Source organism: Trachemys scripta, chromosome 4 (assembly GCF_013100865.1).
Source record: "Trachemys scripta elegans isolate TJP31775 chromosome 4, CAS_Tse_1.0, whole genome shotgun sequence".
NCBI classification, from domain to species: domain Eukaryota; kingdom Metazoa; phylum Chordata; order Testudines; family Emydidae; genus Trachemys; species Trachemys scripta.
In genome coordinates this window covers 60,742,540-60,766,399 of record NC_048301.1, presented here as the reverse complement: position 1 = coordinate 60,766,399, position 23,860 = coordinate 60,742,540, and the positions used below count along the sequence as shown (strand labels likewise).

General features: G+C 41.7%; 2 protein-coding genes across 2 annotated transcripts in view; one reads left to right on the top strand and one right to left on the bottom strand.

Moving 5' to 3' along the window:
• The window catches only part of NUSAP1 (nucleolar and spindle associated protein 1), a 31,119-nt gene extending 22,192 nt beyond the window's left edge, over window positions 1-8,927 (bottom strand). Inside the window, exons 1-3 of the mRNA XM_034769105.1 lie at window positions 8,766-8,927; window positions 2,191-2,256; window positions 295-486 (exon numbers count right to left, since the gene is read on the bottom strand). Of these exons, the coding sequence (XP_034624996.1) occupies window positions 295-486; window positions 2,191-2,256; window positions 8,766-8,858 (351 nt within the window). The 5' untranslated portion in view covers window positions 8,859-8,927. The remainder of the gene's footprint in view (window positions 1-294; window positions 487-2,190; window positions 2,257-8,765) is intronic.
• Window positions 8,928-9,337: 410 nt separating this feature from the next.
• OIP5 (Opa interacting protein 5) lies at window positions 9,338-22,856 on the top strand. Its single transcript, XM_034769111.1, has 5 exons — window positions 9,338-9,670; window positions 10,677-10,743; window positions 12,183-12,305; window positions 13,350-13,431; window positions 18,360-22,856. Exons 1-5 carry the CDS (start codon window positions 9,364-9,366, stop codon window positions 18,516-18,518), a joined length of 738 nt encoding a protein of 245 aa, XP_034625002.1. The 5' UTR covers window positions 9,338-9,363; the 3' UTR covers window positions 18,519-22,856.
• Window positions 22,857-23,860: the final 1,004 nt, after the last annotated feature.

Genomic DNA, 23,860 nt, shown 5'->3' with positions numbered 1-23,860 from the left:
GTGGCACCTTAGATACTAACAAATTCCACCTTTTCATGTTCTCTGTATGTGTATGTAGTAAGGAGGGATATATGTTCCGTTCTATGCATCCGATGAAGTGGGCTGTAGCTCACGAAAGCTTATGCTCAAATAAATTTGTTAGTCTCTAACGTGCCACAAGTACTCCTTAACATTACTGGGTTTGCCTATTGAAAGGCAGGCATTTCCTGCCAAGTGGTGGCAGAATAGACCAAAGGTTCTATTTAATTTGTGTTTCTCTTAATAAAGAAATAAAACCTGAAAAACTTGAGTTACCTCTTTCTCAACAGGAAGCGCCATATCTTCTTCATTAATATTAATTTCCTCCTTGGAGGCCATCTTTCCAGTTGCTACCTTCCTCCCTTTCCCACGCCTTTTTGTGACAAAGGACACTGGAATAGGTTTGACCTGCTCTGGACTGCTGAGTTGCTCTGTGTCTGTGGAGGAGGATGCGCTCCTTCCAAAGTCCTGTATAAGAGAAATGGGACCATTGTCTAACATCCTTACATGTGCATATTCATGTCAGATGCACTAACGAGAAAGCTTTACAGGTTATTAATGGAACACAGATATGTCACACCCACTGTTCACAAGCAACCCTGTTGGCATTCTCACTGTTCACTGGCATCACAATCAGTGTGCTGATGTCAGCTTTTTCCTCAAATACTGAAGTTAGTTTTTTGAGGGCAGTTTGTTAGCCTTCTATCTGAAATCCTCTCCTTTGTTTTTATTGTATGCATAGCATTCTGTCAAGGTATTTAACACATGCAGCATTTTGCATTTGACACCTGACTGGGAGAATCCTGGGGCTCTCCAAGTTTTTAAGATCTCATAGATCTTTTTAAAATCCTGCAAAAGATCATGGCATCTGTGCTCCTCCTACAGAGCTACTCTGATCCCTAGCAATGAAAAAGCATATCTGTGCTGTTGCTACTGCATACACCACAGTCAGCAGAAGAAGAGTGAATCTGGCAAGGATCATAGCAGTTCTTAATGGGTTCACAAAAAGGGCCACAATAAAAGTATATGCAATATATAATGACAGAAAAAAAAAGTTTCTGAATTACCTTGTTTCATAATATAAAAACAAGGGGACATTCAATGAAACTGAAAGGCAACACATTTAAATAAAAGAGGAAGGTTGTTTTTGTTGTGCCTTTTTTTTTTTTTTAAATACACACAGCGTAACAATATATTAGGATTAAAAAAAAAACCTTTTTCTCTGGGATGTCCTTTGGTTATTGCATCCTGATGAGTAACTAGTAAGTACAGTAGGCACAAAATGGCTAGACAAACTAGGATTAGACATTCATAGAGGTGAGAACCTCCAGTTAGAGAATATAAAAGGTAGATAGGATAAACAAACAAAAAAAGGAAGGGACACTCCCTCCCACCCCAACTGCCTAGGTTTAGCAAAAGGCTTCCCATACAAGCTGGTTTATTCCATATAATAATTGTCTTTAGCGGGTTTCTTATACCTTCCTCTGAAGCATCAAGTATTGACCACTATCAGAGAGGATAGCAGATTTGATGGACTACTGATCTGGCATGGCATTCCCTGTTTGTAGGCTATCCTGTGAAAGCATTATTTGCAGAAGCAGCACAGGTGTTCCCTGGTGGTGGGTTCAAACCTTCACAGCTAGTATTTAAAATATTGAGATCTAGGTTGTCATTAGGCTTGGTTCAGCTCCTGAAGATGATTTTCTCTCAAAGGACACAATGGAGAATTTTGTACATTTCCCATTGCTAATATCTGGAGCTGAACAGATCAGAGCAAATTTGAACATTAGCATATCAGTTTCCATTTGACCACATTTTAGTTCACACTAAAGATAAGTCTGTGTAGGTACTGGAGCACAAGTTAAGTTTTAACTCCAAATTGTTTTGTCAATTCCATTACTAGGATGGATACTGGCCTAGTCATATATGGAACCATTTCTAAACTAAATATTAAAAATGTCAATTTCCAGCAGTAGGTGAACACATTAAGCATGAGGCACTGATTTTAAGTAAAAATTTCAATTTATATTACCATGTGCACTACGTGAGAAGCACTTTTCATTAAATGAAATGCACTGCAATTATCAAAACAGGAGCAACTTTCTTAGAAAGAATGGTTCTGCATATTGTCTTTCATAAGATTATAAGAAGTCAGCAGACATCTGTTCTTACCTTACTTCCATTTTCTTGTTTTGGCTCATGAAAGTGTTGCTTCAGAGCTTTCAGCAATTTGTCTGCCTGCAGAGGAGTCAAGAGTATACAATGTGACCCAAAGAAGACACTAGTCCATTACACAAAATGTTGCATAAGCCAACCCTGTATACCGACCAATTCAGCAAAGCACTTAAGCATCTGCATAAGTCCATTTCTATTCACCAAAACACATGTTTAAGGGTATGTCTTTTGACAACATGTAGAGTACCTACCTGCCCAGCCCCCCAGCACAAGTATAAATAAGCAGTGTAGCTGGTGAGGCATGGCTTACGCAAGTAAAGTAAAAGAAACATCTGGGGGGAGGTGTGTCTGTCTGCAGTACTAGCCTACACGCTCTCTGCTGGCCCAAGCTGTGCCTCCCCGTCTACACTGCTGTTTTTATCAGTGTAGCGTCCTGCTGCTGGAGCCTTTTCCCTCTGCCGGAAAAGACTCCCACAGCAGGGGTGCTGTGGGGAAACCTCTACCAGCACCCCGCTGCTACAGCTCTTCCTTGCCACAGGAAAACACTATGGAAGCTATAAAAGGCTCTGGCAGGAGGGAGGCAGCAGGGAAAGATAGACTTCTCCTGCTTCCTTCCCCCTGCCAGAACTTTTCCTTGCCACATTGAAAGGTTCTAATGGCAAGGAGTTGCTGAAGCTTTTTCTTGCTGTCTCCCCTCTGCCAGGGCATTTCACTGGCACATGTAGCAATGCACTACAATGAGGATGCAGATGGCTTTGCACTGTAGCATGTAGCTACATATACACTACATGCTGTTGCCAGTGGCGTGTAATGTAGACATAGCCTAATTTTAAGAAGGTATTTGAGTCTCATTAAAATCAATGGGACTTAAGATGTGCTTAAGTACTTTGCTGAATAGCTCACTTGCTTCATTGGAGCGGAGATGTAGATTTTCCTGACCAGAGATCTTACAATCCATCCGTTTTCCAGAGAAGCCAGTAGTTTTAGGACAAGGTATTTTGACTCATCTAGTGAAACATAATCCAATTAAAACTTGTATCTAATTTCTGCAACAGCATCACTTACTTTGAGCCATGCTCACATGCAGATCATACTTTCCTAAGTAATCAATGCCAATAGGGAAAACACTCAATACAAAAAAATTGCACAATGGAATTTTTAAGCTGCTTAATGGCAATTTTCCAATGACCTAAATGGGAAAAATCAGCATAATACCAAAGTTTATCTCCTCCCTTATGTAAAAGTTCTTATTGAATGAATGTTAAGGATTAACCATTGATTTATATAGTTCTAAATCTGAAAAACATGGCAATGTGCCACTTTTGCAGTACTGTAAATGAGAACATTAGTACTTCCATAATTTTATTTTGTTTGTTTAAACTTAATTAAACTAATTTTCAGAGGTTAAATTAACCCTAACCCAAATTATTTAATTTTATTTTAGGCAACTTGGCAGGTGAAGTCTCAGCCCAATACAAATTTGAAGATATTATGGCTCAAAGAAAGCTATAAGCAACTTGAAAACAATAGCCATGCATAGTATATCCTATAGCCTTTTAAAAGCCCTTGCAGATTTTATACATATACCAATTTTTTTTTCCCCCCAAAGTCAAGGGTGCTCATCCCAGTTGGAGATGAAAGGGTCAAATTCAACTTTGATTTGGCATGACTTCTTTTTTGCTCTAAATACACAGCTGGTTTAGCATTTTAAAAAACAACATTAGTTCCAAACACATTATAGGAACAGCTTATTCTCTATTCCTTATTGGTTGTATAATGAGACAATCAAGTGATTGGTAGAAGCTTTCCAAGATATTAAACTGAGTTTGAAGTTTTTAGGAGATTCCAAAGTAAAGGGAAAGCTATGGAAAAGTTTTTGAGGGATTTTTGAAAGGAGTGACTATTTTCAGTCCAACACCATGTTTAAAGTAGTTGTGAAGCCATTCATTCTAGCAAAGGTGCCAGAAGTCAGGGCAAGTTTCTCGGAATGTAAAAAGTTGATAAAATTAAGGCTGTTGAAATGCACTACTAGTTACATTTTAAACACTTATACTTCTTCCACACAACCCACTTTGTAATCTTAGACCGTATCTTGATAGGCAAAAATGCTGTGGTTTTTCCATTGTGTTAAACCTTACAGATAAGGCAACTTTTTTTAAGTTTGCATCAGATAATACTGCAAAGAAGGTAGTTTGAAGATGTGCTCAGCCCAGAGATAAAAACAAGAACTGGCTAAACACTAAGTTTCTGGGAACAGGAAATTAAAGTACCTGTTTAAAATCTTGTACAGACGTGCTCTCTCAAACCACCACAAAACAGCAATAATTCAGTGATTTTAGAACAGGACAATTTTATGTACAAGCCTGATACAACAATTTAATGTAAATAAAATAGTCAAGAGTGAAACTTGCTTGGTTTGTTGCCATGAAAAACTGAAGCAAACTTCTGGCCTCCTTTTGGTCACAAAAGGCAGTTTACTCCAGTGTCTTCCTGAGTGGCATTCTTACCAAGTATTCCCTTCCTCAATACCTTCTCCCACTTTTTCTTTGTCTAAAATGATAGTTGCAAAATGAAATACTGCAAGGATTCTCAAATGTGATTACTGTACAAATACACATTTTGATACAAAAATGGTCTCATGAATCATTTCCTCTCTCATGTGCAGTCACCGTAATATCCGTGAGGCACCTACAACATTTACTGCATAGGAAAGTAATATTAGGAAAGTATTAATTTTGTTTATTTCTTTTAATGCAATTTAATAAATGAAAACAAGGCAAGTCAGCATCATGAGAACAACACAGCCTCCATGGATTACAATTTAAGAACTGATGTATATTATATTTAACTTTGGGGATGCGTTATTGTCACAGATTTGATTGGGCTCTCCCCTGCTGGTGACTCACCAGGTTGCTGTGAAGGGACCCAATTGCTGAATCCTCAGGTGTTTTTAACTCTGTTAAGACTCCTGGTAGCTTTACAATTGTTCTATCATAGAGAGCTCCTGTGTCAATGTATATCAAGCTATTCACTGGAGCAGAAAGAAAGACTCCAGATGGGCCCAATGGCCTCTGACCCCAGCCCTCAGAATACCCTGGAGTAGTAAGGAAATGGAGGCAGTGAAATGCATGTAGAGTTTGCTTGTGTATAGTTCTGTGCATTCCTCGTGTGCTTAGGTAACAAGCAATAATGTGGTATAATTCTGTGCAAAGCATCTCTGTGCTATATTCTCCACTTACAATGTGGCCCCTTGAAGAAGAAAACTAGAAAGCTCACTCTTTTGGGTGGAGTTCTGGGAGAGGCTTTGTTTAAGCTATGGGGGATTTCAGGGTTTCAGGAACTGGGCAGAGGGACCATGTGGTCACAGCTCTGAGGATGAGGTGATAGAGGATCCAGATCACAAGAGAGGGGCAGTGATGGGACTGGACTACAGGTAAGAGATATGCCTGTAAACTGTTGTTTCAGAATCCCCTTTTTCTCTAATGCTTTGTTCCTAGTAGTAAATACTACTTTTGCTTTAAGAAGGGTGTTTAGGTCACTATATGCCACTGATCACAAACTCCTGAAAGGAAGGCAGCAGATGACTGAATTCAATTGAACCAGCAGGATAATACATGGTGGATATGTGGGGTATCATAGCCTAGGTCCCACTTAAAAGTAGAAGAATTGTATACGTAAAGACCTGATATCTATGCTAAAACAATGCACTCAGAGAGGCTAAAAAAAGGGGACAGAGGTGCAGCTAGCCCTGTAACCATGATGGTCCACATCCCCTCTCCTTATGTCTCTAAGCCCTAGGTACACTGATGCTTCCCCTAGTCTACAGCTTTGAGCTGTTCCCCGATAGCTGCCAAGTTCTGTGCACGGTAGTTCCTCCAGTGATGTTTTCCATGGAAGTCAACTAGTGATGATAATGTGTGCTTCCTGGATAAGCTTACCACCACCACCAAGGGTCACTATCAAAGGCAAAAAACCAACACACCCTGCATGTGCCTGATGTTATCTATCACATGACAGCAGACAGGCGAGAAGAAACGCTTCCCTCCAGATTAATCATAGGATATCAGGGACCTCAGGAGGTCATCTAGTCCAATCCCCTACTCAAAGCAGGACTAATCCCAAACTAAATCCCCAAATGGCCCCCTCAAGGATTGAACTCATAATCCTGGGTTTAGCAGGCCAATGCTCAAACCACTGAGCTATCCCTTTGTGCCTTTGACAGCACCTTCTTTATAACCAGAAAGCATCTGGCCTTGTGTTGCAAGTTACTGACATGTAGGGGGTGGGAGGAATCAGAAATAGCAGAGCACAGAATTCTTTGAGGGGAGTCAACAAACATGCGGACAAAGAGAATCCAATGGATATAGTGTACTTGGACTTTTAGAAAGCCTTTGACAAGATCCCACACCAAAGGCTCTTAAGCAAACTAAGCAGTCAGGGAATAAGATGGAAGCTCCTCTCCTGGATCAGTGACTGGTTAAAAGGCAGGAAAAAAAGAGAGGAATAAATGGTCAGTTTTCTGAATGGATAGAAGTAAATAGTGGTGTCTCCCAAGGATCTGTACTGGGACCGGTGCTGTTCAACATATTCATGAATGATCTGGAAAAAGGGGTAAATAGGGAGGTGGCAAAGTTTGCAGATGATAAAAAATTACTCAAGAGAGCTAAGTCCAAAGCAGATGGCAAAGAGTTACAAAGGGCTCTCATAAAACTGGGTGACTGGGCAACAAAATGTCATATGAAATTCAATGTTGATAATTGCAAAGCAATTCATATCGGAAAATATAATCCCAACTAAATATACAAAATGATGGGGTCTAAATTAATTGGCTTCAGAGTAACAGCCGTGTTAGTCTGTATCCGCAAAAAGAACAGGAGTACTTGTGGCACCTTAGAGACTAACAAATTTAAATTAACTGTTACCGCTCAAGAAAGAGCTCTTGGAGTTATTATGGATAGTTCCCTGAAAACCATCTAATCAATGTGCAGCAGCAGTCAAAAAAACTAACAGAATGTTAGGAACCATTAGGAAATGGATAGGCAATAAGTAAATATCATGCCACTGTATAAATCCATGATATGCCCATACCTTGAATACTGCGGACAGTTCTGGTTGTCCCATCTCAAAAAAAAAACAAACAAACAAAACAAAAACACACATATAAGAAATGGAAAAGGTACAGAAAAGGACAACAAAATGATTAAGGATGTGGAACGCCTTCCATATGAGGGGAGATTAAAAAGACTTTTCAGCTTGGAAAAGAGATGACTAAGGAAGGCTGTGATAGAGATTTATGAATGGGATGGAGAAATCAAATAAGGAAGTTGTGGAAGTGGATAAAGGGAATTTGGATGTAGACATCTGAGTTTTCAAATCAGAATAGAGCAAGAGTCAGGTTAACTCTAACTCTAATAACACAAGACTTCAAGGTAGGGCCTGAGCGAGTGGGAAAAACTGTAAGAGATGCTGTTTTGACCTTGTGTTAGATAAGACTGGAACGCAGACTATAGCAAGAACTAGTAAATAAAAGTAAGATATCAGGAAGGAATATGTATAAAGCAGACACGGTTGTTGATCGTTATTGTATGTAACAAAAGCTATAAATGCTTGCCCTAATTGTTTATCTGGCGGAGACCTGCCTAGGAAGGGGGAATCCCTGTCCATGCGCACTCTCCCCCTTGCAATTGCTTGAGAATAAACTGTCTCTGACACGTTACAACCAACCTAAGAGTGAGGACTGCGTTTTCCTTTGACAAAGTGTTATTTATCCATTCACATAACGAAAGAACCAGTGGTCAGCCGATTAAATTAACAGGCACCACTTTTACAGGCATCACATTTAACAGTAATATAAGGAAGTACTACTTCACACAAAGCAGTCAACCTGTGGAACTTGCAGCAGGGGATGTTGTGAAGGCCAAAAGTATAACTGGGTTAAAAAATTAGATAAATTCATGGAGGATAGATTCATCAATGGTTATTAGCCAAGATGGGCAGGGAGACAATCCCATGCACTGGTTGTCCTTAGCCTCTGCCTAGTTGGCCCAGCCAGGGGAAGATCACTTGAGAATTTCCTGTTCTGCTCATTCCCTCTGAAGCACCTGGCATTAGCCAGGGTCAGAAGACAGGATATTCGGCTAGGTGGTCTGTTGGCCTAACCCAGCGTGGCCATTCGTATGTCCTAGAAGTTCACATGGAAGCTTAGGGGCTGTGGTCCCACCTCTGCGCCCTGTAAACCCACGTTTGATAGGGATCAGACTGCAAGTTGGTCGCCTCCACACATAGCGGTGACCCGTGCACCCTGCGTCCCCACGGCTCTCCACCGCGCTCGCTGGCAGCCGCACAGAGAACTGGAGCGCTGCTAGGACAGGGGCCCAGGCCTCAGCCGCGCCCGATCCGCCACCCTTAACCCAGGTCCGCTCACACCTTTGCTCGGCAGTATCAGCCCCCGCTCAGGGAGCAGACCCTGGCCCAGTCCCGAAGCCGGCTGCCCCGATCCCCTGTGCCATTCTGCCCCATCTCCCTTCCCAGCGGCTGAGGGACTCTCCCCGGCCGGGACGCCACCTCCTCACCTTCAGATTGGCCCGGAGGCCGGCGGCCTTGGCCACCTGCTGTAGCTCGCTGTACTTGAGCGACTCCAGCTGCGGCAGCGAGGGCGGCTCCATGGCGGCAGGATTATGGCAGCGACCGGTCTGTGAGCGCGGCCCGCGATAACCGCCGTGCCCGTGCTTCGAATCTCGCGCTCAACTGACGCCAAACTACTTCGTCCCACCCCCCACCATTCGAATTCACCCTTCGCGCCCTGTCATTGGCTGAACAACCTACCAGCAGATGGACCGTGAGACACACCGTTAGCCAATGGCATCCTGGGGAATAGGATTTGTTTTGTTTAAACACGATAGGCACATGTAAACAGTCTATCAAATTAAAGCCCCTCCCTAGCCCAAATTATCGCTATCTGATTGGGAAGGAGAATGATTGGTATCCCCCATCATCCAATGGCCGGAGGAAATTGTTTCAATGTTGCGAACACCCGGTGAAGTGATTGCTTGTATTCCGTCCAATCGGAGCGCAGATTTATAGGTAGTACTCCAATTGGAATAGCAAGGGGGCGGGCGTTGGATTCGAATCCGGGCGGGAGCGGGAGGTCAGGCACCGCGAGAGAAGAAGATGGCCGTGCGGAGATGTATCCAGCAGTTGTTCCAGGAGCCTCAGGTTGATGGCGTCATCACCTTCGAGCGGCCGGGCCCTGTTCTGCGGAGCTGGGGCCGCCCATCGCAGGAGGACGCGGGCATGCCGCGTGGCGCGGAGCCCCAGCGGGAGCCGAGCAGCCTGGATGGCGGGACGCTGCTGCGCCGAGGGCTCCGGCTGGAGGAGTGCGCCCTCTTCCACTGCAGGGGCTGCCGCGCGGTGCTGGGCGACTCGCTGCATCTCTGCGCCCAGGAGGACCGTTGCTTGCAGGTCCTCGTGTGCTTCAGTGAGTCCCCGGAGCGCCAGACTCTGTGCCTGAGCAGCGGGGCTGCGACTGGACGGAGCCTGGGCCTGGATTCACTAGCGCTCCCTTGGCCTGGTTGCCTGTGGGAGCCCCTGGTCAGCCCCGTGGGCTGGGCTGGGCAGGGCTACCCTGCACGGGCGCTGACGTGAGTCTGCGGAGAGGGATGCGGCTGCTGCGGTTGTGGTCCTCAGTGACCTAACTGCGGGCCTAGCATCCCCTCCGTGGAGAGCAGCGTAACCAGTGGGTTATCCCTGCCCGAGTGAGCAGGTCTTGCAGCGCCTTGTTTTCTGTGGGCCACCAAATGGCCCTAATGCGTGCTCGGAAAGCACGAAATGTTGGGAGACTTCATAAAACGTGGCGTCAGTTTCGGTTCCGCTCTGAAGTGACACTAAAACAGTATTTCTCTCTCAGCTCTACTCAGTTTGCAAGTGAATCAACAGTCCTATAAACTCAGTCGGAACATATGTGGCTGTAAAACTGCTTCCTTCCCCGCACATTGCCACTGCCCAGCGACTGTTAATTTCTTTCCCACTGAGATCTGCCCCACTGTCTGCCAGCTGCGAGCTGTCCTTTCCCTTTTCCTAGTGCTCCATTACAGGATAGTCCCACTAGAGTAAAGTGGAATTGCAAGAGTCTTTAAATAGACCCGTTTTTGTGCTAGTGGCTGGCTCCAGCAAGAAGTCAGTATTCTATTATGCTTACACAAATTAAATATTACAAAATATATTTGAATCTGGGATTCAGTAGCATAGTCTGAATAACAGCATTGGAGGATTTTAATTTTCTATGAATGCAAACATTTAAGTCAACACAAATTTTAAAAAAAGCTACTAGGATTGAAATGTGTTTTTCCATTAAAATAAATATAGAACAAAAATGAATCCTTCCAAGCCTAAAGATAGAAAGTTCAGAACCTAGTGTTGGGGACAAATAAAAATATTAGTCATACGCCACTGATCATTCACCATCTATGGGTTTATCTTCTCAGAAGTCACAAATGATGTTGTTTTGGACGATTCTTTAATGGTCGGTATTGAAGGACCTCTTCTAGGATGGTAGGTACCTCAGATGTTGCTTTTTGCTTTTGGTATTAGTTCTCAATTTGAGATGGTCACAAAGCAGAGCAGAAAGGCATTAATGTGTTGCTTCTGAATTTTAGAAATGTGTCTGTGCCAGAAGAAAATAAGTTTCTAAAATCCCTCCAGCTCCCTCTTAGAGGTGTCTCATATAATTGACAAATAATCTAGTTCAGTTTTGGACCTGTCCACTGCTTTTTCAACTGAGAAAGCCTTTGTAAATTGATAGTCTATATTCACACCCCCAAATAAAACTAAGTTTTTGCTCTATTTACTCTTGAGATGCGGCCGGGGGGAGGGGGAGACATTTGAGTAAATCAAAAAAGGAAGCAACCTCTATCCAAAAATAACGGTTTATATACCTGTTAAGATGGAAAGTCTTTTTATATTCTTTAATAGTGAAAGTGAACAAGTTTTGCTGGTAATGAATTAAACAATCAGTAGAAGCGGATTCACCTAGATATAATAATGCTTTTTCTTTACCTATTATGAATCTAATGGGAGGGAAATAATTTGAGTTAATCAAAACTCTGCAGAAAGGGAAGTGGCTAGAGGAGAGTATCTTTGTCAAGCATGGTTTACAGTGTTTTTATTAGACTTCATAGAAGAAAATAAGAAACTGAGTTTGAATCAGGGGTTGCTACTTTCAAAGTTGAGTAGCTGCAGCTGCTTGAGCAGCCTGCAAATTTGAGGAGGCAGCCCTGTATCTGTAATTGTGCTTGATTCATATTTGGAAGGTTTGTCACAATTATAAGGGTTAGAAACTTTTTTTAAAGGCAAGTTTGTATTCTGCGGAAGGTGATGGTACTTACTTTCTGCTCCCCATGGGGAAGTGAATTTTTCATAGGCATCTTGCACAGCTTGTAATTCTTACCTGTTACATTACGTACTGCATTTGTGTATCCCAAACCACCCTTGTGGCCGTTTTTAGCTTTTCTACTCTAGTGGGGTAGGAGGGACAGGACAAAAAGGAAAACTTAATGGTTGTATAGCTAATGAGTTGATGATGTTATGGGTTCACATACCTCAGTTTCCTCTGTGCATCTCTCTCTTTTTTTGTTTTAATTTTTAAGTCTGTCTGAAATTATTTTCTCTTTAAAATTCACAGATGTGTTTCAGTAGCAGCGGGGTATCCTGAACTGACCTTTTAAGTTAGATTTCAGTTTTCAGATTTTAACCTCAGCTTCTGGGGTTTTCCAAACTTTTGAGTGGGTAACTGCCTTTAATACAAAGACTATCTTGTGGACAACGTACCCCAGTACTTTGTCACAGAGGTTATGGGACTCCTATTATAGTGCTTGCTTATATGGAGAAGTAATACTACATTTATTGTTATGTCCTGATGGCACCAGTAAGCAGTGTTTGGACTACAGTTTGGAAACCTCTGCTCTACTGAAATCTTTTCTCTCTCTTTTCAGTGCTTACTATGCATTGTACTGTCATTCGTGTGGATTAATGGTGGGCTTCAGCCTCTATTCTGCCTTCGCTGCCCTGGTTCATCTGCGAGGCCTCTTTTGTCTTTTCAAGGACAATATTCTCTGGTTAGTACACACCAATATGACAGAGAATGACGAGTTAGAAATTAAGTCCAGAGCAGAGCTCTTCATAGGAAGGGAAGAATACCAATATAAGGAATAATATTTTGATTTGTATAAAACCAGAATGGCAAATGCAGGTTGGTGATATTTTCTGCTGCCAGTGAGAACTGATAATATCAAAGCAAATCCTGAACTGCTTGTTCATAGTTTCTCTTTCTGGTAGTAAATGCAGATCAATCAAAAGCTGTGTGAATTCTAGCAATAAAAATGCTTCCTGTGGAAGTCCTTACTTTGTCCATAAATAGCAAAATCCTCAGCTACCAGTCTACCCTACATTTTTTTAATGTAGTGCTGAGAAGCTTATAAGAAAGCACATTAAACTTGTCTTCTACAAATATTCCAGTATCATTACAATCCTTTTGTTTAGAATGACACTGGCTAAGTTTTTTATAATGTATTGATTAATGTACATTATATTACTCTGTCTTATACCACCATTAGAATGTAGCCACTGTTGTGCACTCTCCACCTGCAGCATCTATGTAAATTCTTAACTTGGAGAAATTATTTCGCCCTTGCTTTCTATTGCAAGGGTAATAGAAGTAGAGAGAGTGCAACTTTCCAGATTAATACATCTCAGCTAATACATATGTATTGCTTGAAGACTGTTTCTAGCTAGCTTAGTCATAAACACTAAGTTTTGTTCCTCACAGTACAGAAATATATCACAATTGCGTATCACTTAACTAGAATTGAGTCAAACTTACTAATTGTTATAATAGCATGCTGGTTGTAGAGCAAAAGTGATCTTTTTAGACTGAGGGTCTATCTGTGGCAGCTATAAATTGTAGTTGTTGAAAGAGAGTAAACAATGGAGGAAAATGAAAGCTTTATTATTCTATTTTAATATTAATTAATGATTATATTGACTATTTTTGGTCACAGGTTGGCACCTGCATTAGTTTCTGCATAAACTACCTTTTTATACAATGAATGTTTCTCTGTTTTTTTATTACTATTCTCTCTTTTTTTACTTTTGTTTTTCAGTTATCTCTTAAAAACTAAAACCATGATAGAGGTCTCTGAGATGAACTTTCCTGCTTTGAGCCTAAAGGAACATCTGGGAAAAGTAAAGTTTCTTTGTGATTTTGTGTGTGTTAAAACGGGTGAAATGCAAATTAAGTTTTCAGCACCACTGCAAATACACTAAACTATTACAACAGTCATGCTTAATAATCCCATGAACAAATGGATGTGCATGTTTTTCTGGCACAGGACAGCAACTAATCTTTAAAGGGGATTAAAGGAACACAAGCAGGTTTAATTTAACCGATAGTTCTTATCTGCGTCAACATCCTGTTATTGAAATTCATTTTTCTTCAATTTATTCTTCACCACTGACATTTACCTTCTGCATCAAACTTAGGATGGACAACAATTAGTCACAGTCTTATCTAATTGACTTCTATGTTCTGATATATTTCAACGTTTGGGCTGTGCTAAATGTAGGAGAATGCTGCTACTCTAAAATTTGGTTCTACTGTCTTTCAGTTTCATGGGGACTCTTCTATTTAAATCCTGTAACTGCTTTTACAGTACCTATATTTTAGGCCTATGTTAGTTTGAATATCCCTTTTTCTTCAACATTTATTCCTCCTAAGTTGTAAACCACTTCTGCTTTTGTTTTTGTCTGTTTTCTGGTCTGAATATGAAATTGGGCCTGATATGTTTTCTGAAGACTTCTCTCCTCCTGCAAGTCATCTTCAGGCCTTTCTGGGTACATCTACACAGCAACTATATACCCCTGCAGCTGGCCCGGGCCAGTCGACTTGGGTTTGGGCTGCAGGGCTGTTTCATTGCTGTGTAGACTTCCAGGCTTGGGCTGGAGTCTGAGTTCTAAGACCATGTGAGGTGTGAGGGTCCCAGAGCTCAGGCTGCAGCCTGAGACTGGAAGTCTACACAGCAGCGAAACAGCCTCACAGCCTGAGCCCCATGAGCCAGAGTTGGTTGGCCTGCGCCAGACGCAGGTGTCTAGTTGCTGTGTAGATGTACCCTCTGTGACCTGAATAGAGAGCATTCTGTTTTTCATGTTCACTAAACACTTTAAAGAGTCAATTGTTGCAGCCCTCGTTCAAGCAAAACTGCCATTGAAATCAATCAATGTTTTGCTCAAATAATGGTAGCATTTGATCAGAAGTGCAAACGATATTTTTGAAAGGTTTGCTTACACGGGATGTTGCTAGAATGATCATAGGATTGAGCTCTTTATGGAATGTTTGCCATTCATAAAATAATGACATGTGCAGGACTCTGTTTACATTGGTAACTTGATGGTATCTCAGGTTCTCCTTCAAATAATTGTCCACACAGATTCCGTTGGGGGTGTTCACTTGTGCGAGATCAGACACTGCTTTTAAAAAGAATCCTTTATGACTGCACCTATATCCTGGATGTCTTATTGCCCTCTGTAGTTGGGGACATAAAGGGTGGAGAAGCCTCAACCATCACTCAGTTCCTTCTTACCACCTGTGGCTGCAAGACAGAACCCCTTTAGTGTCTGCATCCTATGCGGCTTTAGCTTTAGCATTTCAATAGTTACTACTTATTCTGTAGGTTACTTTTACCCACTGGGTTTATTTTAAAAAAATACCCCCATACAATACCTTAAAATGCCTGACATCAAATCACCAGGGTTCAAAACGTGTCCCTCTTGTGATGCAGCAATGCCCATTATTAATGGATATTCTAGGTGTCTAATTTGCTTAGCAGGGGGATACATCTCGGAGTGCTGCTCTGTATTCCACTCCTTTTCTAAATGTGCTTCAGCAGGCGAGGGAGGCAAGGCTTAAGCTCTTCCTCCTGGAAAAGCTGATGTAAGCCTCACTGGATTGGCAGACCCCTGGCATAACTTCACCAATTAGGTCAGTCACAGGTCTGCAGAGGCCCAGTGAGCCAAGACACCACTCTGAGCTCCTGGGCCACCTTCTAGGTTCTGTTTGTCCACCACATTCACATCTACTTCCAAAAAGGGGCTTCAAGGAGAGCCGCTCTTGGGATCAGGGCAGGTACCACCCCCTTTCCAAGCAGGAGACCGAGATCCTTTCCTAAAATGACTTCTATTAAGAGCTTGAAATCAGAGTCCTGCTTCAGTACCTCCATATTGAAATCGGACTGATGGTTCCTTTTCAGCATAAGGACCTGTCAGCACCAAGTGCCCTACATGCAGTACTGGCCTCTTCAGTGCTGGGCCTAAAACAAGGTCTCTTGGTGCTGTGGAGTCACCTCTTATTGAGAGACTTGAAAAGGTGATTACCAAATCCTCAACTTCTCACCCAAAGGTTCACTCTTTTTTGTCTTACTCAATGTAATACACCAGGCTTCCTCCCCTGAGCATCCCCTTCCACCCCTTGTGAGTAGCACAGTGGGAATTGGGCTGGGAGTCTAGGGATTAATTTCTGAAGGGTGTCAGGAAGTCATTGGGGAGGGAGCACTCCATTGGTATCCACCCATGTGCCATCCGTCCCACTGCTCTTACCAGGTCTGGCCATACTTGTCCCCTTCAGCTGGGCAACCATATTCTAGGAAGTCAGAATCCTTCGCAGTCTACAATGCCAGAGCTCTATCACCAAAGAAACAACTCCAACCTGCACAAGTACCTGCCTAGCCACAATTCATGAAAGTTGAGGAAGAATATAATGGAGACAACCACGCTCCTGAACAATCACCTTATGCCGTATCCTTGTGCTCCTCCAGATGAAGCAGTTAATTCTCTATCTGTTGCCTCATTGGATGAGCTAAAAGTCTTCCAAGACCTGATGAGATGAATGGTGGAGATGCTGGATACCATGATATCCTGCAAAGTTCATCTTCAAGGAGATGGGTTAAAATAAGTGCTGGACTGCTTGAAACAGCCAAGATAATTTGGCATGCACATGCCTCAGTTCCACTTACCTCCAAGAAAACTGATAGGAGGGTACCAGTTATCAGCCATGGGATTTGAATATTATCAGCATTCTACTTTAGGCAATCTGATGGTATAGGCATTTCAAGTAAATCTAAACATCAAGGCCGGCTGAAATCTACCCCTCAAGAGACGGACCCCAAAAAATTAGATCTCTGGCAGAAAAGTCTACTTGTTGAGTCTCCAGGTGAGAATAGCAAATTACCAGATGCTACTCAAAATATGATTCTTTGATTTGGGATCAGCTTTCCAACTTTCTCAATAAATTCTTGAAGGAGACCCAAGAGAATTCAAAATCTCTAATGGCAGAAGGTCCGCTTATAGGCAGCCTGGTACTTTAAGCAGCACTAGATATATCTGATATGGCAGCAAGAACCATGCCCACTGCTGTTACAATAAGAAGGTCCTCTTGGCTGCAAGCAGCTGAGATCCTGAGGGAAGTCCAAGTTACCACTAAGGACCTCCCATTTGAGGGAAACTAGCTATTTAACAGTGGCACAGATGAGCACTTCCCACCCAGAAAGACTCGTGAGCGATCCTGCAATCCTGGGGACTGGAACATACAGCCTCAAAGAGAGCAACGGAAGCATCAGCTGTTCTATGGTCATTTGTCTATCACAATATTATTCTTACATTTTCAGTGCCCCAAGAAAGAGGCAGAGACTTCACCTGAGGCAAACCGCTGCCTCTTCTTCAGCTGCCTCACAGTCTAGGGCATCAGACAGGAATCAAATTGGCAACACTGTCAAGGGGTTGTCTGGACCACCTTCAGATCCTTCTTTTTTCATCCCTGCCTGGCAGCTGCCTTACTTCCAAGAAGCCTGGGTTAGAATAACCTCAGACTGATTGGCCCTTAAGATAATCATCAATGGATATCACTTCCAATTTTAAACTGCTCCTATGCCCTCCTAATCCTCCTAGTCTCCCTTCGGGAACCCTTCCCATGCGGGAGTCTACCTCCTGCTTCAACAAGTCTCTCATATGACTGGGAGCAGTGGAGGAAATGCCCCCGGATTTCTGTGGTAAGAGCTTTTATTCCCATTGAGGTTAGGAAGTAAAGAAGAGGATGGGTTTCTATTTCCCTGTCTTTGATGTTTTAATGCTTTCATCCATCATTTCATGTTCCACATGCTTGCCCTAGATTCTATAATACCGTCTTAGGATCCAATGGTCTGTAGTTCTCAACTTCAGGATGCCTATTTTCACACTTAGATTTATTCAACTCACAGAAAGTAGCTGAGATTCATAGGACCATCTCATTAACAATACAGGGTCCTACCCTTTGGCCTCTCCACCGCCCCATTAGTCTTCAAAGTTCTTACTATGGTGGCAGCTCATCTGAGAAGGCAAACAATCCAGGTATACCTCTACTTAAACTGGCTCATTTGAGGGAAATCCCCATAGCAAGTGATCAGCTCTGTTCATGTGTCTTCTAAATCTTCATCTCGCTGGGCCTCAAGGTCAGAGACAAATCCACACTAGCACCAACTCAAAGGATAGAGTTCATCATGGAAGTGATTAGATTTCACACTTGTAGGCGCATACCTCCCTCAGCAGAGATTCCAAACTATGACAGATATCAGACAGCTCCAAGCACTCCCCAAGACATGAGTGAGGACCTGTCTACTTTGTATAGTGTGTTGTAATTGAAATCAATATATTTGAAAATGTAGAAAAACATCCAAAAATATTTAATACATTTCAGTTGGTATTCTATTGTTTAACAGTGTGATTAAAACTGATTAATCACAATTAATTTTTTTGAGTTAATCGCATTAATTAACTGCGATTAATCGACAGCCCTATTATTTACCTTACAGTAACACAGCAGATTCCATGCCTTGCCTGTTGTTATAGGATTCTTATTAGTGAAGGGTGGTTGAGGCTGCTCTCCCATTTATGCCCTCTGCTGTAGGGGCGAGAGGGCACTCAGGGTGTAGGCACAGCTACAAAAAACACTGCTGTTGAAAATAATTTGATCTTTGGCACAGGCGCACCAACAGTGGAATCTGGACAACACGTCTCAAAGAACCACAGTTACTGTAGGGTATATAACTGTTCTTTACATACCCTTAATTTTTTTTTTTTCCTTCTAGCTGAAAGAACAACTTGTGGGGGTCCATGTGCGCCTAGAGGTACTGATTAAGAGGCTGGAAGAACTGAACCAACAGATCAACATGGCTGACAAGCAGGGCTATGCATCAAGGACAGTTGGCCTAAAGCTAGGGTTTGCAGGAATCAAGTCAAGCAATTAATATGCCATCATAGAATATAGAGCCATTTGTGTATCATTGCAGGTTTCTTCATTGTGGTGAACAAAGTGGTTTGAAATCACCACCACCCTGAAAAATGTCAGAGAAAGCTAATTTGCCACTTTGTAATATGCGTGAAAATATATTTTGCTGAAATATAGCTCAGACTGGTGAAGTGGACTGGACTTTTGAGGAGCAAGAAACTGTTTCCTCCTTCTGTGACTTCAAAACAAATACCTCATCCTTGCAGCACTTCTTCTCTTGGAGGTGTAATACAGCTTGTACTGTGGTTCTTCCTGAGCAATATATGGTTTAAAAACCAGCGGTTGGAAACTAAGATTTTAAGTTCCTGAGAGTGATTCAAAATATGCTACCATGTGATGTTATTCAAGATCAGCCATTATACAATGTTCTTAGTGGGGGCTGAAAGCCTGGTATCATCTCTTCATGTAGAGGAAATGTTCACAGGAGGTAGGCCTTGATTCAGATGTCTTCCTGTTGAGTCTTGAATGGGTTCTTTCTCTTGTTGTGAATTTTTTTATGTATTTAGTATGTGTGAGAGAGTGAGAGGACTCTTCTTCCTCCCTGGCTGTGGGGGTAGAAGCTTCTCTCTATACCTGGGAAGATGAAAGGAGCTTCCCTTTTCACTCCCCCTTCACAGAAGGCATACTTATGTTTCTAAAGCCTCCATTATGTTGGGAAATTATGCCGGAAATTTTGTATCAGGCATAGAGGGGAAAATACTTACATGCTCATTTTAATTCCATTGATAATTGATTTTTTTTTTTACCCCATGCCCTGAGCAAAAGACTACAATCAGTATTGGTTCTGGCCTGAGTTGCTCATCTCAGCAACCCTAGTACCTCATGCTTTTTCAGTTAGTGGTTTGTTTGATTTTTCTCAAATCTGAGCTATGTAAGGAAACTGCAAACTTCTAAATGAGAGAAGGGAGTCTGGGACTGCTGGAAAATAGCCCACTCCATGATACTAGAACGGTCTGGATCAGCAGCCATCACATAATAAATCATGTGGAGTTTTTTGGTTAATGATCATAGGAAGTCTTTTGAAGTATCCATACTGGTTAGGCCAAATACTTGGCAATAACCTAGAATAGCAACAGCTATGTTTTGAGGTACTCAGACTGAAATAGGAGAACTTAATATCTCCTAAACTAGTGCTAAATTCAAATCTTGTAAATTACTTACTGCATTTTTAAGATGTATAATTGTATATGCTCCACAACCATCACAGGAACTGATACTCCAATATATCATAGCACTTTTCAATAGTAACAGAATTGGTAACTAAAGGTGAAGTCGAAAACTAGGTGTTTGATGTAAATGTGAGATTTTTGTATACGTATTTTGCATGTCAACCTATTTGTTTGAGACCAGATAGGTGCAGTAATATCTTTTATTGGACCAACTTCTGCTGATGGAAGGTACAAGCTTTCAAGCTACACCAAGCTCTTCTTCAGCTTGGTGTAGCTTAAAAGCTTGTACCTTTCACCAGCAGAAGTTTGTCTAATAATTTCTTGACCTACCTTGTCTGTCTCCTGTTCAAGGACTAACACAGCTACAATAACACTGCAAACAACCTATTTGTTCATGCTAGCAGATTTTAATTTTATTTCCTCCTCTATAAGAGCTGTAGTCAGAGCAATTTACTCTCAGAGCAAATTGTTCTTTTAAATAGCAAATACTTCAGAAGTCCTTATTTTTGTTAAAGGTCCAAAGTTACTGAATACTACTTCACTAGTGTAGGAATAAGGGAATTTCTTGGGAGTTGTTCAAGCAGTGGAGATGATATATAAAATACTATTTTAAGGTCTAGGCTACACTACCAGTAATACATAGTTGATCTCCTTTTGATGTGAATAGACTACCCTTGATCTTTGGACAAGGGTATGATCTTAATATTGTAACTTCATTTTTCAGTTATTTGTTCAGCCTCTTAACTGTTGCATTCAGCATTAGTCTTGAAAAAATACCTAACTGTGGGACCAATTCTCTCCCCCCTTCTCCATTTCCCCTCCCTCTTTGTCTCTTGTCCCCTCTATCTCTGCAGTAACTCCAGTTACCTCCCATGGGCTTTAGTCCTACCTCCTGTCTGCTAAGATTAAATAAATAGTTGATGTTTATAAAAAGTGCCATGTTTCAGAATCAGCAAGCGGGAGCAAGGGTATCGACACACTCACCCACTGTTTCGTTGTTAACTTGTAAGAGAAGCCTCTGTCAGTTATGTTTTGTTCAGGTATTCAGCACTATCTTTGCCATGGATAAGTCTAGAATTTTTTAATTTTTGTTTTTTGAAAGCTGAAATTCAGCAGAATCTGATTATATTCTATAGCTCATGTGTAAATCAAACAAGTTTGATCTGATCTCCGGAGTAAGTCTAAATCCCCTTTCTCTTAGGCCAGTGGTTTTTAACCTTTTTTAAAATTTATTTACAGACCCCTAAATTTTTAATGGAGGTGCGGACCCCTTTGAAAATCTTAAACATAGTCTGGGGACACCCAGAGGTCTGCAGATCACAGGTTGAAAACCACTGTCTTAGGCCATGTCTACTCTAAAGCTGTAGAGCCATAGATGCTTCCTACATTGACAGAAGGGGGTTTCACTTGGTATGTAGTTAATCCACCTCTAAGAGGAATTCTTCTGCATGTACACGGGGACCGGGGATGGGGGAGGTGCAGGAGGTCAACCTAACAATAGTACCCGAACGTGACCTAGCTCAACCTAGCTAACTTTTCAGTGTAGAGCAGGTTTCAGATAGTAAGCTCTTTGGGGCAGGGATCATCTGTTTTGTTGTCTGTACAGCAGCAAGGGTGACGCTGTCCTGGTCCATGAGTAGGGCTCCTAGGTGCTATAGTTACAGAAATAGTGCACTGTTGCAATATTTTACTTTCCTGGGGAGAGTAACTGTTCAATGAACAAGTAAAACTAGCTTTTTCTTTTTCTACGGTGGAGTGAATAGATATTGTACCTGGCCAAATAAACTCATGACTTTGTAACAATGCTGTAATGGGAAATGCCTTAAATAGTAGAGGATGTTCTGCCATGCTAATTCCCCATTATACTTCACTAGCCTCCAGTGCTGAGGAGAAACTAATCCTGCTTGATTAGACTGCAGTCCTCTTTGTGGACAATCTGTTTCAGCCTTAGCATGTTTCTTCAGTTCCAATTAAAGCCTGCTGTATTCTATGGCACATTCCTGTTCTAAATTTCTACTTACAAAATCCCACTCTGCTGTTTGAAGAAATCCTTCTATAGGTGAAATGAATGTAAATTAATAGATTCAGGCAGTCATTATTGCAGACAACTTAATACAATAGCTGTGAGGTATGAACTGCCCCATACATCTTAATAGGATGTTGACTTTTTAAACTTAAACACTGCACTGTGTCAACATTAAACTATTTTATCAGAAATGTCCAGTGCTTTGTGCTTGTTCCACAATGCTGAGCAGCCCCTGCCACCCAAGAACTCTAACTGTACCGTGAGCAGCTTATTTTGAATGTACAGTCAATCTGCGATTCCTTGTGTTATGTAGTGTACTGTGTGAGATCTATTGCAGAACAGTCTGCTGTAACAAAAGGCTTGCTAAAGAATTCTGCTCCTGCTTCTTAGAGTACAGAGAGGCCTATTAAGTCTATCTGTAATACTACAGTTACAATGTTTAGTTTCACTGTGCAATATGTAGTCAGGGATGGGAGAAATTAAACTACACATTGCTGAGATATTAATTCTCTACTTCTAGAAGTGAGACTAATGCAGCTGCACAGGGAAAGCTTTGAAAGGAGCTATAACTCTCTTCTTACCATGCTATTTGCACGTTTAATGCTGCCTATGAAGGTTAAATAATTGAAGGGGAGAATGACAGTGACAACTAAGCTTAATTGAATGTTTATCTCCAGTCCTCTGGCATAAAAGGAGAAACAGACTATTGGCATTTTTCAGAGGTGTTAAGCACCCCCAGGTCTGTTTGAAATAACCTCTGAAAGTCAGGCCATACGGGTCTGTGTTTAGTGTAAAGGGCAAACAGGAAGACTACACCTTACTGCTACAGCTTGGTAGTTTTATCCCTAAAGATAAAAGATGAGAAGAAAATGGAGCAAGGACAGAGTGGTAAAAGATGACTGATAAAGCAAACAATCAGACTAATGATTCTGGTACAACATTTTTCATAAATTAGCTGTTTTGGAGTTGCTAAGCAAAATCATATCTCCTGTTAGCTTTGTATGAGGAAAATATAAATACAGAGGCATGACTAATGCTAGCTGGGGCCATAATTGCACATTCATCTGCTTTTATGGAGTGGCAAATGGTCATTCTGTTTCAGTGGTTCCCATACTTTTTGCCAACCTTTGGCATCTGAAGAAATTTCCTGGACTCTTCACTTTTTTTATACACAAGTTTCATGTTGTTTTATTAGATTAGTTTATTTTTAAAACATTTTATAATTAAGACTCCCAAAGGAACCAAAAAAAAAAACCCTCTGCAATTATTACAGGTTATCACATCACCCCTTTTTCACTTTTAACTAAAATTTTATGATGTAGTCTTGAATGGGCAAGTACTGGTAATACCACAGTGCCCCTCCTATCAGCATGATTTCTTGTGTGGGAGAGGTAACACTGTGCAGGATGTGCTAAAAGTGCCTGAATGCCATTCTGGGTCCACTGCAGTACTCCTTAAGGGACAGACCCCCTGCATAACACATGGTAAGACCCCACTTCGGGAACCACTATTCTATTTTGTATATCACATGCACAAGCTACATTAAAAGAACACTAAGACTGCAAAGTCAAGCTCTAAAAAGTTAGGAACTACCACTTTTAAGAGGGCCTATGCAAGGAGAGGTTGTTACTTGTACAGTAATAATTCTTTGACATATTTGGTCTGTAGGGGTGGTTCACATGAGGGATGTGCACAATCCTGTGCACTCAAATGTGTTAGGGAAGCCTGTGGGTCTGTACCTGTGCTGTACATCTCCCCTTGCTTGACTACAAGGGCATATAGGGAGGAGAGGACCTGCACCATTCTAGTTCCTTCTCAGCTGTAGAGCATGGTAGACTCTGAAGCAGAGGGGAAAGAGTGGGATAGTGGAGCACCCCATAGGGACAAAATATATAACAAAACCTCCAGTTATGGTACAAAGTAAGTAACCTCTCCTTTTTCAGTTATTGTTCCTTGGGGTGCTCCATGTGACAAGACTCCTGAGCAGTACCTTGAGGAGGAGGGTGATCCAGTATACAGTGTAGAACAGCTTCACCAAAGGCCACGCCCATTCTGGAAGCATGGAGTAAGGCATAATGCTGTGAAAAAAGACGGTTACTCACCGTT